The sequence below is a fragment of the Euprymna scolopes genome, chromosome 21 (assembly GCF_053919585.1).
Source record: "Euprymna scolopes isolate OS-2025 chromosome 21, ASM5391958v1, whole genome shotgun sequence".
NCBI classification, from domain to species: Eukaryota; Metazoa; Mollusca; class Cephalopoda; order Sepiida; family Sepiolidae; genus Euprymna; species Euprymna scolopes.
Window position 1 is genome coordinate 6,442,434 of NC_136502.1, and position 19,841 is coordinate 6,462,274.

General features: G+C 24.9%; 1 protein-coding gene across 7 annotated transcripts in view; it reads right to left on the minus strand.

Moving 5' to 3' along the window:
• Positions 1-19,841, minus strand: part of LOC145241981 (protocadherin gamma-A11-like) — a 771,034-nt gene that overhangs the window by 19,642 nt on the left and 731,551 nt on the right. For all 7 annotated transcript variants that reach the window (XR_013862633.1, XR_013862632.1, XM_080104852.1 and 4 more), the window contains one exon: positions 822-924. Coding sequence is in view for 3 of the 7 variants with exons in the window: in XM_080104852.1 (XP_079960978.1) it covers positions 827-924 (98 nt within the window). In the remaining 4 variants the exon portion in view is untranslated. Of the gene's footprint in view, positions 1-821; positions 925-19,841 lie in introns of those variants that run through there.

Here is a 19,841-nt window from a genome sequence, read left to right on the forward strand (position 1 = left end):
CACTTAAGTAGCCATCGCCATTCTTAACATCGAGAAGAGGTGTTTTGTAACACGCATGCATATTAGTACTTGTTAAGTTGGAAAAAAACATGCCCACCAGTGACAACATAATGGATTACATTACATGTCTTAATATCCAGGAAGCTACTTATTTGCTCCAAATTTAAATGTAATATTCGTTTTTAGCATACCTGATTTTTTTTTTTTTTTTTACATTTTCACCACAAAAAAGGCACATTGCCACTTTGATGTAGGGGCCTACTATCAGGGACATAATCTACAGGGGTACTATGTGGGGAGTTGGGCAGCAAGATGTTGGTTCACGTTACACTTGAACTTCTGCATGTCAGTACAGTTGGGGAAGCAGGAACTCGGAAGGGAATTCCAAAGTCCAGCAGTTCTGGGGACGAAACTACTGGAGTAGAAGGCTCTCTTACATCTAGGGATCTCAAATGTGAAGGGGTGGGATTTTGCTGCTTGTCGGGTTTGTCGGGGGTATTTACATTGAGGGGGTACAAGTGCTTGCAGTTCGTCGGAGCATTCACCATTAAAATGCTTGTAGAACAGGCAGAGGGATGCTATATTTCGTCAATGGGACAGAGGCTGAAGCTTAGATGTTCAAGACTAAATACTACAAAAATCGTCAGATTTACGGTGAGTTGCAGTTAAAGTAAAAAAAAATTACTTTATTTTTTTTCATGGGTAGGGGTGACTACTGAACAAGTACTAATGTTCTGTGTGTCATTTTGACAAATGAAAATATTATTTGTTATGGTTTGTGTGTAGTGGCTTACTGTGGAAGGTCGTACATAGAAACTTACTGCGTTCAAAGTGGAATAGGAGGTAGAGGTCGAGTTATGGAACATCGACAACTTCCAGGAAAGTTCTTCGAACAAGAGGAGACGGGTGAGCAATAGTCAGAATCTGCAAAGAAAAAAAAAAAACAAATGAACAATTTCCACTATATACAAATATTTTGGTTTTTATTTCTCTCTCTCTCTCTATATATATATATATATACTAGCAGGGAAACCTGACGTTGCCCAGGATAGAATGATGATCAACAAATGTTTCACATTCTCATATTTTTATTGTCATCAAAATCTATCGATACTATCCCATTGATTACTGTACACGCAATAACCCTTATCCCCGAGTGGCTTCTGGGCCTTCATAAGTGGTGACCACCATTTAAAAAAAAAAAAAAAAAAATCGGTGAAATCGTCTATGTTTCAATCAAATCGACTGATTGCCTGCTCGAGTTGGAGACCCATCATGCTGCACTGGGAAGAAGCTTCACATGCCTCCCTACAGTGACTTAGTTCACAATAAATTGTAATCTACATTGCACTGTAGAGAACCTACTGTTGATTTTATAAAACTATTTTTTATATATAATGGTTTGAATTAAAGTTTCCAATGGAAAAGTCAATATCATGCTTCAATTGTGCTCTAAACAGAAACATTCATTTCGAATGTGCACCTGTTATATCAAAGAATCTACTGTTGATTTTATATGCCTGACCTTATTGCTTGTGTGGTAATAAAACATCTCAAATGCATTTGTGATGTTAGGCTGTGTAAGGTGGTAAATTAGTCAAAATCGCCTGTTCTTTCTTTCATTGGATTGTTTCGATTATCGATACTTATCAAAGACATTCTGATACAAAACCTATCTAAGAACACTGCTAGGCACATAAAATACCTTTGTGTGAAATTTGATAAAAATTGGCTCAGCCATTTTCAAGTCCATAGGGAACGAACTCACACACACAAAGTTCCTTTTATATATAATAGTAGAGATATATACCTACTTATATATAAAAGGCACTTTATCTGCATATGCGTGTGTGAGTTAATTTCCTATGGGCTCCAAAACTGTTAAGCCGATCTTTATGAAATTTCACATAAATGCACTTTATGTGTCTGAGAAGATTTTATTTTTAGATAGGTGTTGGATCAGAATACCTTTGATAAAAATTGAAAATCAAAAAGATCTGATTAAAGAAGGAACAATTCGATTTTGACAAAAGTCAACATCCTTATATAGCCTAACACCACAAGTGCATTTGAGAAGTTTTATCAACATACAAGCAGGAGGGTACAATGTATGAAATGAACAATAGACTCTTTGAAAAGACAGAGGCATGTTCAAAATGAATGTTTCTGTTTAGAGCACAACTGAACCATGATACTTGACGTTTAGATTTTAAACTTTTATTCAAGTCATTATATAAAAATAATTAGTTAAAACCAACAGTAGGTTCTCTACAGTGCAATGAAGACTACAATGTATTGTAACCAAGTCATTGCAGGGGGGTGAGCTCAACATGTGAGCTTCTGAATGCACTATGCTGGGTTCCCGACTAGAGCAGGTAATTAATTAATTTGATTACAAAATATTGATTTTGAAAAGAATAAAAGTAATGAAAGTGTACAACATTCATTGGTCCTCATTTAATCCCATGCAATGTCGGGTCACCCTGCTAGTGTATATATATATATATATAAGTAAATTCTTGGTACACCAAAATGGAAGGAGAAATTTCAGAGGGAACATAATTTAATTTAAATCAAAAAGATCAAAGAAACAAACAAAAAAAAACGGGCAGGTGAAATTATTAAAATTTCCTTAAGGCCTTATCGTCTGACCCTCTAAGAGGAAACGTCAGAATGATAAATTAAAAACTAAGAAACGAATGAGGAAAGAAGGGAATTTGGTTTCAGTTGGAAGACCAGTGAGAAAAAAAAAAAATATATATATATATATATAATCTCACTGTTCAGGTGGTTTTAAATCAGTAAATATTTCCAACTGATGTTTCAAAACCTAGCCTGTGTAGACAAAAGATTTTGAAACATCAGTTGGAAATATTTACTGATTTAAAACCACCTGAACAGTGAGATTATATATATATATATTTTTTTTTTTTCTCACTGGTTTCCCAACTGAAACCAAATTCCCCTCTTTCCTCACTTGATTCTTAGTTTTTAATTTATCATTCTGACGTTTCCTCTTAGAGGGTCAGACGATAAGGCCTTAAGGAAATTTTAATAATTTCACCTGCCCGTTTCTTGTTTTTTTTGTTTCTTTGGTATTTAAATTAAATTATGTTTCCTCTGAAATATATATATATATATATATATATATATATATATGTGTGTGTGTGTGTGTGTGTTTTTATATGCAATTAAACTACTTGGAATAGTAATGATATATAAATAAATAACACAGAGTTATCATTTCAATAGCTCAATAGTGCGATACTAGAGCTATAAATATTTCTTTAAAATACCACATTAGAAGGAACAGATATTCATGTAGTTACTCATTTTCAAAGTGTTGGTCTTTTATTAGTAACAACTTGCATACAATTGTTTCAGCCGCAACGTTGGCATATAAATATATAATAGTTCATTAAGTATAATTTTGCACAACTGGGCAAGCTCATCAGCACATTGAAAAACCAATTTGTCAAAATTTTCACATCCCATGAACAGTCCTTTTTTATTAGCATGACAGGTATTCATCTTTTTTTTTTTGTGAATACCACCCATGTTCGTTAGAGACTCAGTGGGACTTATTCAAAGGAGTTGTTTTTGACAAAAACCCTCAGAAAATGCAGTTCAAATTTTGAGAATATATTAAGCATTGGCCAAGATATGATTTTTTCCAAAAATGTTAAATTTATCACGAGCACAGAACATCACCATTTTTTAAATTGGAAAAAAGTGTTTACATTTGAAATTTGTAATACATTCAAATTAAAAGTCTTAGAAATATAAAAATAATTTGTACCTTTTTTTTTGTTTAATAAAATATTGTACAACATTATTCCATTTTCTACTGGTTTTCAAATTTAAATATTAAAATGTAATAAAAAAAACTTGTACGACATCCTTTTTCCAGTTTTCAAATTTGAATATTAAAATGTATCAAAAAATTGTACATTATTCCGTTTTCCACAGTTTTCAAATTTGAATATTAAAATGTATTAAAAAATTGTACAACATTATTCCGTTTTCTACAGTTTTCAAATTTGAATATTAAAATGTATTAAAAAATTGTACAACATTATTCCGTTTTCTACAGTTTTCAAATTTGAATATTAAAATGTATTAAAAAATTGTACAACATTATTCTGTTTTCTACAGTTTCCAAATAATAATATAAAAATGTATTAAATAATTGTACGATATTATACTGTTTTCTGCAGTTTTCAAATTTAAATATTAAAATATTATAAAAAAAATTGTACAACATTATTCCGTTTTCTACAGTTTTCAAATTTGAATATTAAAATGTATTAAAAAATTGTACAACATTATTCTGTTTTCTACAGTTTCCAAATAATAATATAAAAATGTATTAAATAATTGTACGATATTATACTGTTTTCTGCAGTTTTCAAATTTAAATATTAAAATATTATAAAAAAAATTGTACAACATTATTCCGTTTTCTACAGTTTTCAAATTTGAATATTAAAATGTATTAAAAAATTGTACAACATTATTCCGTTTTCTACAGTTTTCAAATTTGAATATTAAAATGTATTAAAAAATTGTACAACATTATTCCGTTTTCTACAGTTTTCAAATTTGAATATTAAAATGTATTAAAAAATTGTACAACATTATTCCGTTTTCTACAGTTTTCAAATTTGAATATTAAAATGTATTAAAAAATTGTACAACATTATTCCGTTTTCTACAGTTTTCAAATTTGAATATTAAAATGTATTAAAAAATTGTACGATATTATACTGTTTTCTGCAGTTTTCAAATTTAAATATTAAAATATTATAAAAAAAATTGTACAACATTATTCCGTTTTCTACAGTTTTCAAATTTGAATATTAAAATGTATTAAAAAATTGTACAACATTATTCTGTTTTCTACAGTTTCCAAATAATAATATAAAAATGTATTAAATAATTGTACGATATTATACTGTTTTCTGCAGTTTTCAAATTTAAATATTAAAATATTATAAAAAAAATTGTACAACATTATTCCGTTTTCTACAGTTTTCAAATTTGAATATTAAAATGTATTAAAAAATTGTACAACATTATTCCGTTTTCTACAGTTTTCAAATTTGAATATTAAAATGTATTAAAAAATTGTACAACATTATTCCGTTTTCTACAGTTTTCAAATTTGAATATTAAAATGTATTAAAAAATTGTACAACATTATTCCGTTTTCTACAGTTTTCAAATTTGAATATTAAAATGTATTAAAAAATCGTACAACATTATTCTGTTTTCTACAGTTTCCAAATAATAATATAAAAATGTATTAAATAATTGTACGATATTATACTGTTTTCTGCAGTTTTCAAATTTAAATATTAAAATATTATAAAAAAAATTGTACAACATTATTCCGTTTTCTACAGTTTTCAAATTTGAATATTAAAATGTATTAAAAAATTGTACAACATTATTCTGTTTTCTACAGTTTCCAAATAATAATATAAAAATGTATTAAATAATTGTACGATATTATACTGTTTTCTGCAGTTTTCAAATTTAAATATTAAAATATTATAAAAAAAATTGTACAACATTATTCCGTTTTCTACAGTTTTCAAATTTGAATATTAAAATGTATTAAAAAATTGTACAACATTATTCCGTTTTCTACAGTTTTCAAATTTGAATATTAAAATGTATTAAAAAATTGTACAACATTATTCCGTTTTCTACAGTTTTCAAATTTGAATATTAAAATGTATTAAAAAATTGTACAACATTATTCTGTTTTCTACAGTTTCCAAATAATAATATAAAAATGTATTAAATAATTGTACGATATTATACTGTTTTCTGCAGTTTTCAAATTTAAATATTAAAATATTATAAAAAAAATTGTACAACATTATTCCGTTTTCTACAGTTTTCAAATTTGAATATTAAAATGTATTAAAAAATTGTACAACATTATTCTGTTTTCTCCAGTTTCCAAATAATAATATAAAAATGTATTAAATAATTGTACGATATTATACTGTTTTCTGCAGTTTTCAAATTTAAATATTAAAATATTATAAAAAAAATTGTACAACATTATTCCGTTTTCTACAGTTTTCAAATTTGAATATTAAAATGTATTAAAAAATTGTACAACATTATTCTGTTTTCTACAGTTTCCAAATAATAATATAAAAATGTATTAAATAATTGTACGATATTATACTGTTTTCTGCAGTTTTCAAATTTAAATATTAAAATATTATAAAAAAAATTGTACAACATTATTCCGTTTTCTACAGTTTTCAAATTTGAATATTAAAATGTATTAAAAAATTGTACAACATTATTCCGTTTTCTACAGTTTTCAAATTTGAATATTAAAATGTATTAAAAAATTGTACAACATTATTCCGTTTTCTACAGTTTTCAAATTTGAATATTAAAATGTATTAAATAATTGTACAACATTATTCTGTTTTCTACAGTTTCCAAATAATAATATAAAAATGTATTAAATAATTGTACGATATTATACTGTTTTCTGCAGTTTTCAAATTTAAATATTAAAATATTATAAAAAAAATTGTACAACATTATTCCGTTTTCTACAGTTTTCAAATTTGAATATTAAAATGTATTAAAAAATTGTACAACATTATTCTGTTTTCTACAGTTTCCAAATAATAATATAAAAATGTATTAAATAATTGTACGATATTATACTGTTTTCTGCAGTTTTCAAATTTAAATATTAAAATATTATAAAAAAAATTGTACAACATTATTCCGTTTTCTACAGTTTTCAAATTTGAATATTAAAATGTATTAAAAAATTGTACAACATTATTCCGTTTTCTACAGTTTTCAAATTTGAATATTAAAATGTATTAAAAAATTGTACAACATTATTCCGTTTTCTACAGTTTTCAAATTTGAATATTAAAATGTATTAAATAATTGTACAACATTATTCTGTTTTCTACAGTTTCCAAATAATAATATAAAAATGTATTAAATAATTGTACGATATTATACTGTTTTCTGCAGTTTTCAAATTTAAATATTAAAATATTATAAAAAAAATTGTACAACATTATTCCGTTTTCTACAGTTTTCAAATTTGAATATTAAAATGTATTAAAAAATTGTACAACATTATTCTGTTTTCTACAGTTTCCAAATAATAATATAAAAATGTATTAAATAATTGTACGATATTATACTGTTTTCTGCAGTTTTCAAATTTAAATATTAAAATATTATAAAAAAAATTGTACAACATTATTCCGTTTTCTACAGTTTTCAAATTTGAATATTAAAATGTATTAAAAAATTGTACAACATTATTCTGTTTTCTACAGTTTCCAAATAATAATATAAAAATGTATTAAATAATTGTACGATATTATACTGTTTTCTGCAGTTTTCAAATTTAAATATTAAAATATTATAAAAAAAATTGTACAACATTATTCCGTTTTCTACAGTTTTCAAATTTGAATATTAAAATGTATTAAAAAATTGTACAACATTATTCCGTTTTCTACAGTTTTCAAATTTGAATATTAAAATGTATTAAAAAATTGTACAACATTATTCTGTTTTCTACAGTTTCCAAATAATAATATAAAAATGTATTAAATAATTGTACGATATTATACTGTTTTCTGCAGTTTTCAAATTTAAATATTAAAATATTATAAAAAAAATTGTACAACATTATTCCGTTTTCTACAGTTTTCAAATTTGAATATTAAAATGTATTAAAAAATTGTACAACATTATTCCGTTTTCTACAGTTTTCAAATTTGAATATTAAAATGTATTAAAAAATTGTACAACATTATTCCGTTTTCTACAGTTTTCAAATTTGAATATTAAAATGTATTAAAAAATTGTACAACATTATTCTGTTTTCTACAGTTTCCAAATAATAATATAAAAATGTATTAAATAATTGTACGATATTATACTGTTTTCTGCAGTTTTCAAATTTAAATATTAAAATATTATAAAAAAAATTGTACAACATTATTCCGTTTTCTACAGTTTTCAAATTTGAATATTAAAATGTATTAAAAAATTGTACAACATTATTCCGTTTTCTACAGTTTTCAAATTTGAATATTAAAATGTATTAAAAAATTGTACAACATTATTCCGTTTTCTACAGTTTTCAAATTTGAATATTAAAATGTATTAAAAAATTGTACAACATTATTCTGTTTTCTACAGTTTCCAAATAATAATATAAAAATGTATTAAATAATTGTACGATATTATACTGTTTTCTGCAGTTTTCAAATTTAAATATTAAAATATTATAAAAAAAATTGTACAACATTATTCCGTTTTCTACAGTTTTCAAATTTGAATATTAAAATGTATTAAAAAATTGTACAACATTATTCTGTTTTCTACAGTTTCCAAATAATAATATAAAAATGTATTAAATAATTGTACGATATTATACTGTTTTCTGCAGTTTTCAAATTTAAATATTAAAATATTATAAAAAAAATTGTACAACATTATTCCGTTTTCTACAGTTTTCAAATTTGAATATTAAAATGTATTAAAAAATTGTACAACATTATTCTGTTTTCTACAGTTTCCAAATAATAATATAAAAATGTATTAAATAATTGTACGATATTATACTGTTTTCTGCAGTTTTCAAATTTAAATATTAAAATATTATAAAAAAAATTGTACAACATTATTCCGTTTTCTACAGTTTTCAAATTTGAATATTAAAATGTATTAAAAAATTGTACAACATTATTCCGTTTTCTACAGTTTTCAAATTTGAATATTAAAATGTATTAAAAAATTGTACAACATTATTCCGTTTTCTACAGTTTTCAAATTTGAATATTAAAATGTATTAAATAATTGTACAACATTATTCTGTTTTCTACAGTTTCCAAATAATAATATAAAAATGTATTAAATAATTGTACGATATTATACTGTTTTCTGCAGTTTTCAAATTTAAATATTAAAATATTATAAAAAAAATTGTACAACATTATTCCGTTTTCTACAGTTTTCAAATTTGAATATTAAAATGTATTAAAAAATTGTACAACATTATTCTGTTTTCTACAGTTTCCAAATAATAATATAAAAATGTATTAAATAATTGTACGATATTATACTGTTTTCTGCAGTTTTCAAATTTAAATATTAAAATATTATAAAAAAAATTGTACAACATTATTCCGTTTTCTACAGTTTTCAAATTTGAATATTAAAATGTATTAAAAAATTGTACAACATTATTCCGTTTTCTACAGTTTTCAAATTTGAATATTAAAATGTATTAAAAAATTGTACAACATTATTCCGTTTTCTACAGTTTTCAAATTTGAATATTAAAATGTATTAAATAATTGTACAACATTATTCTGTTTTCTACAGTTTCCAAATAATAATATAAAAATGTATTAAATAATTGTACGATATTATACTGTTTTCTGCAGTTTTCAAATTTAAATATTAAAATATTATAAAAAAAATTGTACAACATTATTCCGTTTTCTACAGTTTTCAAATTTGAATATTAAAATGTATTAAAAAATTGTACAACATTATTCTGTTTTCTACAGTTTCCAAATAATAATATAAAAATGTATTAAATAATTGTACGATATTATACTGTTTTCTGCAGTTTTCAAATTTAAATATTAAAATATTATAAAAAAAATTGTACAACATTATTCCGTTTTCTACAGTTTTCAAATTTGAATATTAAAATGTATTAAAAAATTGTACAACATTATTCTGTTTTCTACAGTTTCCAAATAATAATATAAAAATGTATTAAATAATTGTACGATATTATACTGTTTTCTGCAGTTTTCAAATTTAAATATTAAAATATTATAAAAAAAATTGTACAACATTATTCCGTTTTCTACAGTTTTCAAATTTGAATATTAAAATGTATTAAAAAATTGTACAACATTATTCCGTTTTCTACAGTTTTCAAATTTGAATATTAAAATGTATTAAAAAATTGTACAACATTATTCTGTTTTCTACAGTTTCCAAATAATAATATAAAAATGTATTAAATAATTGTACGATATTATACTGTTTTCTGCAGTTTTCAAATTTAAATATTAAAATATTATAAAAAAAATTGTACAACATTATTCCGTTTTCTACAGTTTTCAAATTTGAATATTAAAATGTATTAAAAAATTGTACAACATTATTCCGTTTTCTACAGTTTTCAAATTTGAATATTAAAATGTATTAAAAAATTGTACAACATTATTCCGTTTTCTACAGTTTTCAAATTTGAATATTAAAATGTATTAAAAAATTGTACAACATTATTCTGTTTTCTACAGTTTCCAAATAATAATATAAAAATGTATTAAATAATTGTACGATATTATACTGTTTTCTGCAGTTTTCAAATTTAAATATTAAAATATTATAAAAAAAATTGTACAACATTATTCCGTTTTCTACAGTTTTCAAATTTGAATATTAAAATGTATTAAAAAATTGTACAACATTATTCCGTTTTCTACAGTTTTCAAATTTGAATATTAAAATGTATTAAAAAATTGTACAACATTATTCCGTTTTCTACAGTTTTCAAATTTGAATATTAAAATGTATTAAAAAATTGTACAACATTATTCTGTTTTCTACAGTTTCCAAATAATAATATAAAAATGTATTAAATAATTGTACGATATTATACTGTTTTCTGCAGTTTTCAAATTTAAATATTAAAATATTATAAAAAAAATTGTACAACATTATTCCGTTTTCTACAGTTTTCAAATTTGAATATTAAAATGTATTAAAAAATTGTACAACATTATTCTGTTTTCTACAGTTTCCAAATAATAATATAAAAATGTATTAAATAATTGTACGATATTATACTGTTTTCTGCAGTTTTCAAATTTAAATATTAAAATATTATAAAAAAAATTGTACAACATTATTCCGTTTTCTACAGTTTTCAAATTTGAATATTAAAATGTATTAAAAAATTGTACAACATTATTCTGTTTTCTACAGTTTCCAAATAATAATATAAAAATGTATTAAATAATTGTACGATATTATACTGTTTTCTGCAGTTTTCAAATTTAAATATTAAAATATTATAAAAAAAATTGTACAACATTATTCCGTTTTCTACAGTTTTCAAATTTGAATATTAAAATGTATTAAAAAATTGTACAACATTATTCCGTTTTCTACAGTTTTCAAATTTGAATATTAAAATGTATTAAAAAATTGTACAACATTATTCCGTTTTCTACAGTTTTCAAATTTGAATATTAAAATGTATTAAATAATTGTACAACATTATTCTGTTTTCTACAGTTTCCAAATAATAATATAAAAATGTATTAAATAATTGTACGATATTATACTGTTTTCTGCAGTTTTCAAATTTAAATATTAAAATATTATAAAAAAAATTGTACAACATTATTCCGTTTTCTACAGTTTTCAAATTTGAATATTAAAATGTATTAAAAAATTGTACAACATTATTCTGTTTTCTACAGTTTCCAAATAATAATATAAAAATGTATTAAATAATTGTACGATATTATACTGTTTTCTGCAGTTTTCAAATTTAAATATTAAAATATTATAAAAAAAATTGTACAACATTATTCCGTTTTCTACAGTTTTCAAATTTGAATATTAAAATGTATTAAAAAATTGTACAACATTATTCCGTTTTCTACAGTTTTCAAATTTGAATATTAAAATGTATTAAAAAATTGTACAACATTATTCCGTTTTCTACAGTTTTCAAATTTGAATATTAAAATGTATTAAATAATTGTACAACATTATTCTGTTTTCTACAGTTTCCAAATAATAATATAAAAATGTATTAAATAATTGTACGATATTATACTGTTTTCTGCAGTTTTCAAATTTAAATATTAAAATATTATAAAAAAAATTGTACAACATTATTCCGTTTTCTACAGTTTTCAAATTTGAATATTAAAATGTATTAAAAAATTGTACAACATTATTCTGTTTTCTACAGTTTCCAAATAATAATATAAAAATGTATTAAATAATTGTACGATATTATACTGTTTTCTGCAGTTTTCAAATTTAAATATTAAAATATTATAAAAAAAATTGTACAACATTATTCCATGTTCTACAATTATTAAATTTAAATATTAAAATGTAATAAAAAATTGTACAACATTATTCGATTTTCTTCAATTTTCACATTTTAATATAAAAATGTAATTAAAATATCGTACGAAATTATTTCGTTTTGTACAGTTTTCAAATTTAAATATTAAAATGTAATAAAAAAATTGTACAACATTATTCTATGTTCTACAATTTTTAAATTTAAATATTAAAATGTAATTAAAAAATTGTACAACATTTTTCCATGTTCTACAATTTTCAAATTTAAATTTAAAAATGTAATAAAAAAATTGTACAACATTATTCTATGTTCTACAATTTTCAAATTTAAATATTAAAATGTAATTAAAAAATTGTACAACATTATTCTATGTTCTACAATTTTTAAATTTAAATATTAAAATGTAATTAAAAAATTGTACAACATTATTCCATGTTCTACAATTTTCAAATTTAAATTTAAAAATGTAATTAAAAAATTGTACAACATTATTCTATGTTCTACAATTTTTAAATTTAAATATTAAAATGTAATTAAAAAATTGTACAACATTTTTCCATGTTCTACAATTTTCAAATTTAAATATTAAAATGTAATAAAAAAATTGTACAACATTATTCTATGTTCTACAATTTTCAAATTTAAATATTAAAATGTAATTAAAAAATTGTACAACATTATTCTATGTTCTACAATTTTTAAATTTAAATATTAAAATGTAATTAAAAAATTGTACAACATTTTTCCATGTTCTACAATTTTTAAATTTAAATTTAAAAATGTAATAAAAAAATTGTACAACATTTTTCCATGTTCTACAATTTTCAAATTTAAATTTAAAAATGTAATAAAAAAATTGTACAACATTTTTCCATGTTCTACAATTTTCAAATTTAAATTTAAAAATGTAATAAAAAAATTGTACAACATTATTCTATGTTCTACAATTTTTAAATTTAAATATTAAAATGTAATAAAAAAATTGTACAACATTTTTCCATGTTCTACAATTTTCAAATTTAAATTTAAAAATGTAATAAAAAAATTGTACAACATTATTCTATGTTCTACAATTTTTAAATTTAAATATTAAAATGTAATAAAAAAATTGTACAACATTTTTCCATGTTCTACAATTTTCAAATTTAAATTTAAAAATGTAATAAAAAAATTGTACAACCTTGTCACATTTTCTACAATTTATAAATTTTAATATTAAAATGTAAAAAAAAAAATTGAACAACATTATTCCGTTTTCTACAATTTTTAAATTTAAACATTAAAATGTAATAATAAATTATACATCATTATTCTATTTTCTACAATTTTTAAATTTAAATATTAAAATGTAATAATAAATTATACATCATTATTCTATTTTCTACAATTTTTACATTTAAATATTAAAATGTAATAAAAAATTATACAACATTTTTCCATGTTCTACAATTTTTAAATTTAAATATTAAAATGTAATAAAAAATTGTGCAACAGTATTCTGTTTCCTACTGTTTTCAAATTTAAATATTAAAATTTAATAAAAATTTGTACAACATTATTCCGTTTTTCACAGTTTTCAAATTTAAATATTAAAACATTATAAAATATTGTACGAAATTATTCCATTTTCTACAATTTTTAAATTTAAATATTAAAATGTAATAAAAAAATTGTACATTATTCCGTTTTCTACAATTTTTAAATTTAAATATTAAAATGTAATAAAAAATTGTACAACATTATTCTGTTTTTTACTGTTTTCAAATTTAAATATTAAATTTAATGAAAATTTGTACAACATTATTCCGTTTTTCACAGTTTTCAAATTTAAATATTAAAATATTATAAAATATTGAACGACATTATTCCATTTTCTACAATTTTTAAATTTAAATATTAAAATGTAATAAAAAATTGTGCAACATTATTCTGTTTCCTACTGTTTTCAAATTTAAATATTAAAATTTAATAAAAATTTGTACAACATTATTCCGTTTTTCACAGTTTTCAAATTTAAATATTAAAATTTTATAAAATATTGAACGACATTATTCCATTTTCTACAATTTTTAAATTTAAATATTAAAATGTAATAAAAAATTGTACAACATTATTCTGTTTTCTACAGTTTTCAAATTTAAATATTAAAATGTAATAAAAAAAATGTACAACATTATTCTATTTTCTACAATTTTTAAATTTAAATAATAAATGTAATAAAAATCGTACGACATTATTCCGTTTTCTACAATTTTTAAATTTAAATATTAAAATGTAATAAAAAAAATGTACATTATTCCGTTTTCTACAATCTTAAACTATTAATACATTAATTTATTTTGTCAGCATATATTTTGCAAATAGTTTGCAAACGATAGATTCTGATTAACCCACAAACGAGATGCTGATAGGCACAGCCACTCCAGGTTATAATGGACTTAGGAGAAATAGAAATTATGAGGTACCACCCTATTCTCTAAAAGACCTTTAATTGGGATTTCATTACTGGATGTAGTTTAAGGTCATACCTATGGCCAAACCTGTCCTGGGGTGAACAGTGTTAGTTTAAACAAGAGTTTCTCCAGGTTTTATTTTTATTTTTACTGCCAAAGGCACAGTGTCACTTGGACGTAAGGGGATACTATTTAGGACAAAATTTGTAGGGATACTATGTAGGGTGTTGGGCAACGAGTTGTCTGTTTCCATTACACCTGGATTTTTGTATGTCAGAATTCTAAAATTTAGCAGTTTAAAGGAAAAAAAACTATTTGAGTAGAAGGTTTACCAGCATCTAGGAATCTCTACAGTGCAGGAGAGAGATTTTTCTGCTTGGGAGTATATTTTGTAGGTTTTATATTTTCAACTAAGTTTTTTATGTAAGATTAATAATATTTGTTTTTGAAAAAAAAAAAAAATAGTGTTTAAAGAAAGTTATGCGAATAATTTATTATTTTTTATTAATTTTTTTTTATTATTTTGTATTATAAAAAAAAAAGTGTTTTCGGCATTCTATTAAAAAAAAAAAAAAGTTTTGTTATTTTTTTTTTTCCAAAGTCGATTGTCTCGACCGTTACACCCCTCCCCTTAAATACATAATTTTTGTACGCGGGGGGGGGGGAGGCGTGTAGGTGCTCATTTTACGTTAAATTGTGTTCATCATACGTTAACACCACCCATCGCAATAAGTGCCTCATTTTACGTTAAATTATGATAGAAAAGTGATTCCCCACTTTTTAAAAACTAACATTTTATTCATTTGCCGGAATTTTAAACGTTATTTTCGTTTTCCGCACCCCCGAAAACCTGTAAAAGTGGTAATTTTAAAAGATTTTTCTAGAAGACGGAAAGTTGATTGCCTGCCCTTGTTGATCCTACATTTCCGAGAGGTGTCGCCAGCAGCCTATCATTTGAAGTTAAGATGACACACACTAATCCTTTGATAACATGTTTCATGAAATTTGATTTTCTTAAATAATAAAAAATACTTGATTGATTTACATAATTTTTGGAATATGACACCTTCGTGCAATGACAGGTTAATACATCATAAAGATTTTTAAAAATTTATCTAGAAAACAATTTTTATAGGCCCAAATGCAGACAAGCACCAATTATCGTCATAGTAAGCAACATATAAAAAAAATATGAAAAACAATAGGGTAGAATATTAATTATTAATAAAAAATAGTTTTCAAAGACAATTTGCGAAAATTGAGTTTTGCAAAAGACAAAAAAGAGGCAGGAATTAAGTTAAAACCAACTTTGTAACATTAGTAATATTATAACATAAGTAATATTGTAATATTACTAATATAGTAATCTTGTAATATTAGTAATATTGTAACATTATTAATATTGTAATATTAGTAATATTGCAATATTAGTAATATAAAATTAGCAATATTGGTAATATTGTAACATTAGTAATAATGTAATATTGGTAATATTGTAACATTAGTAATATTGTAACATTAGTCGTATCATTGCGTAGTTGAAAGGGAGGTAAATATTTTCTGAAAACTGCTAATTTTTGCCCAATTTAGCAAAACTTAATTGTCGCTAATTGTCTTCGAAAGCTGTTTTAATTTGTCGTTTTCTATTTTATCGTTTTCCGTAATTTTTTGATATTTTCATTACTCCGACTTGACAATTTAGTAGATGTTATTGATTTCAATTGAAATTTAATATTTCAATTTTCGAATTTGGCTACCCAAATTTTCAATAGGTAAAAAGTTAAAGGGAAATAACTCTTGTAAATATAGATTATCTCCCTTGAACCTGTGCGTCTTAATCGGAATTGATTTACTTAATAAATAAAATAGATTTCCTATTAATTCAAACAAATTGCGTGGTTGCTTATAAAAATATTGTCTGAAGTATAGAATATATTCTGGCGCTTATGGCAATGGGGTCGTTAATTTAAGAGTGATTACTAAGCAAAATTAAGCAAATTTTGAAAGGGACAATTTAAAACGCTAACTCAATGAAACAAGTAAAAAACAAAAAAAGATTCCGTCTTCACAAGCACTTGTGAAGACGGTTTTTCGTGAATTGCTTCGGAAATTTCTGGCACTAGTTTCATTTTTAGTTCGTTAATTAACTTGTTTGTTTCTTTCTTTTTTTTTTTTTTTTTTTTTTTTTGCATAATTTCCAGGACTAACTTCATTTGGCACTTATGGAGTCGATCATATATTGCTTCAACAATTTTAGGGTCTGACCTCATCATTTTTGTAGGCGATTAAATGTAAAAGAGCCTGAAAAATTAAAATTTAGAGTGTGGGATCAGTTTCGCATATGAATTTAATGTAAATTAATTATCCATTTCCACGTAGTAAAGTAATGTTGATACAACATTTCCAAATCGTTGGAAAGATGTACAGTGTCAATAAAGTCCCTTTACAATATATATATATATATATATATATATATATATAAGATATTTCAAAAATACATGAAAATGAATGAGTAATCAACAATAAAGCAAGGGAAAGATGGTCTTCTGTCAAGAAGCGACAATCACCATATATATATATATATATATATATATATATATATATATATATATATATATATATGTATAAGGCGTGAAACGATAAAATTGACGTCATAGAAAAGACGACATGATTCCATTTCCCTTTGATGAAAATCGGTTTTCTTTTTTTTTTTTTGTTGTTAAATAAAGGTATATCACACGAAACTGTTTGAAGGAACGAAGAGACTTTATTCTCGAGCGTACAGAACGAAAACTCCAAACAAAACTGAAAACCTAAACACAAAATGGAAGAGGCAGACGACAACTCTAAATAACACCGTCATGATGAGTTATCTCCCTTGACCGATATACGGTCATAATTCAACACTGGTGCAGACCATCTACTAGTTGGACAGTTGTGTACAAATCCTAAGTTATAATAGCCTTCTATCATGTCTGAAAAAGATACGATGTTCAACGAACGAGATCGGATATGCATCCCCTGTACAATTCATGTCCTTTACTGATCTAAGTTATGACAACAAGACCGTTGCCAGCACCTTCAAAATGCATCACTAGATTGCCACAGGGATGTGCCCAGAGTGATGAAAAAGTTTTAGAGTGGTTCAAGTGAGGGCCACATCATGCCACCTCACATCTTCAAAGTTGGCTTTAAAGTCAACCTCAAAGTGTACTTGGATGTGCTGAAGAGTGTGGTGATCCCCTAATGCTACATCTAGAGTCTGCTGCTGGCAGACGCTGGGTGTAACAGCAGGACTCAGCGCGGACCCACAAAGAGACCCAGACTTGGCTTTAGAAGAAGTGCTACAACTTTTTACCCTTCTCTCACTAGCCCCCCCTCTCCTTCCCCAACCTGAATCCACTTGGCAAATTCATTTGATCATACGTCTAGAACATCACCAACATGACCTCCCACAACACCAAAACCAGTCTGATCATCGCCATCTGCCAAGAATTTGCTGAGCTCCTGCCAGCGCTTGTGGAAAAAGCATGCTCTGGACGCATATCAAGTCAGTGATTGAGGCTGAAGTCGGCTACATTGAATAGATGTCAGCTCTTCTACATAATCAATTTACCTGAATTGATTTTTTTCAAAAAAAGTTTTAAAATAAAGCTGTAGTGCTGTTTTCTTTAAGGCGAAACTTTTATCGATTTTCCCTGTACTTTGGTTGAAACAACTGTGGCACTCTTTTCTCCGTGTCACTGTTTCTAACGCACTCTACAGCATGGCCAGGTTGTTATTTGGCCATGAGCGTAGAGATACAAAGAAACACCTCCCCATAATTCCCTTTCCTAGAGCTCTCCCTCTTTCTGTTCAGGCCGTCATGAGGTGAGCACCATAATTTTTGTCTCTCCGTAAACGAGGAGGGGAGAGCACCCCCTCCCTCAAAACTAGTTAAGGTAGGTTAGTTAGCTTTGAAAAGCCTATTGTCCAGTTTTAAATTGTAAAAGTTTTTTGTAATATATTGTATCTCTAATGTAAAATAAAATAGTTATGTTCCATATATATTACAGTTGTGTCGCATGTCGTCTTTCTTGTGTCTGTCATAAATGCCTTCATTGGAACAACGAAACGGTCCGGAAAATGAAGAAGGAAAATTCCAGTCAGAACGCCACCAATGGTGAAGAGGTCAAGACATTTCCTGGGAGAAGAAGGAGCCACACAGCACATCCAACCTCCCAGGTGTGCTTTTCTTCTTATAGTCCCTAATGATGGCCATCTTTATATCTTCCCGAGACCGCTTTAAGACATTTACTATAGCATGTCTGTCGGTCACACCTCAGTGACCGGCTGATAATGGTATATAGTAGTTCTATTGTTGTGAGCATTGTACTTTTGTTTACCTAAAATTGAATAAAATAGTGTGTGTGTGTGTGGGTGCGTGTGTGTGTGTGTGTGTGTGTGCATGTGTGTGTGTGTGTGTGCGTGCGTGTGTGCATGTGTGTGTGTGTGTGTGTGTGTGTGTGCGTGTGTGTAGGCAACCACCTAAATACACTTCTTCCCCATGTTTCACAGCAGAATCACTTTTCTATTTTCATAAAAGGTAAAATAATTAAATTTGCTTGGAGTAAAGCTCGACGGAGACTCCTCGAATCGGCACTTATTCTAGATTCCAACACCATAAACCAAAGAAACGGCTTCTATAATTTATCTCCCATTATCAGTAAATTAATAATCAAGGAACAGAACACAAACTTAGAATCTGATTTGTAAATTAAAACCTTTTCAGTCGCTTTTCTCCTGTACATAAATAATGTGTAGCTATATAAAAACATACCTTTTCCACACATTATAAATGATCACCTTTAAAGAAAGGTAGCACGAAAATCTTTTGACTCATCATGGTTTTAACATAATTTTCCTCAATCATTTTTTCATCTATAAGAAGAAGTCCACCGAAAATAAGGACGAAACGTTGATATTTTTCTTAGGTTATAGGTTTTTTTCTTTTTCTGTTTCCCATATATATCAAGACAGTTGATGAGATATTTTGGCCAGATTTTTTTTTTTTTTTTTTTTTTTATTGAAGGTTTTATTAATAATAGGATTTTATATTCACACTATTTTATAAATGGAAAGATAGCTGCTAAGTGAATCCCCAGAAAATGCCTACGCCCCAAGAGAAGGCACAACATTTTGTGAAAATTTAAATTGTAAAGTGACTTTATGGGCACATTGTATTAGCAGACTTT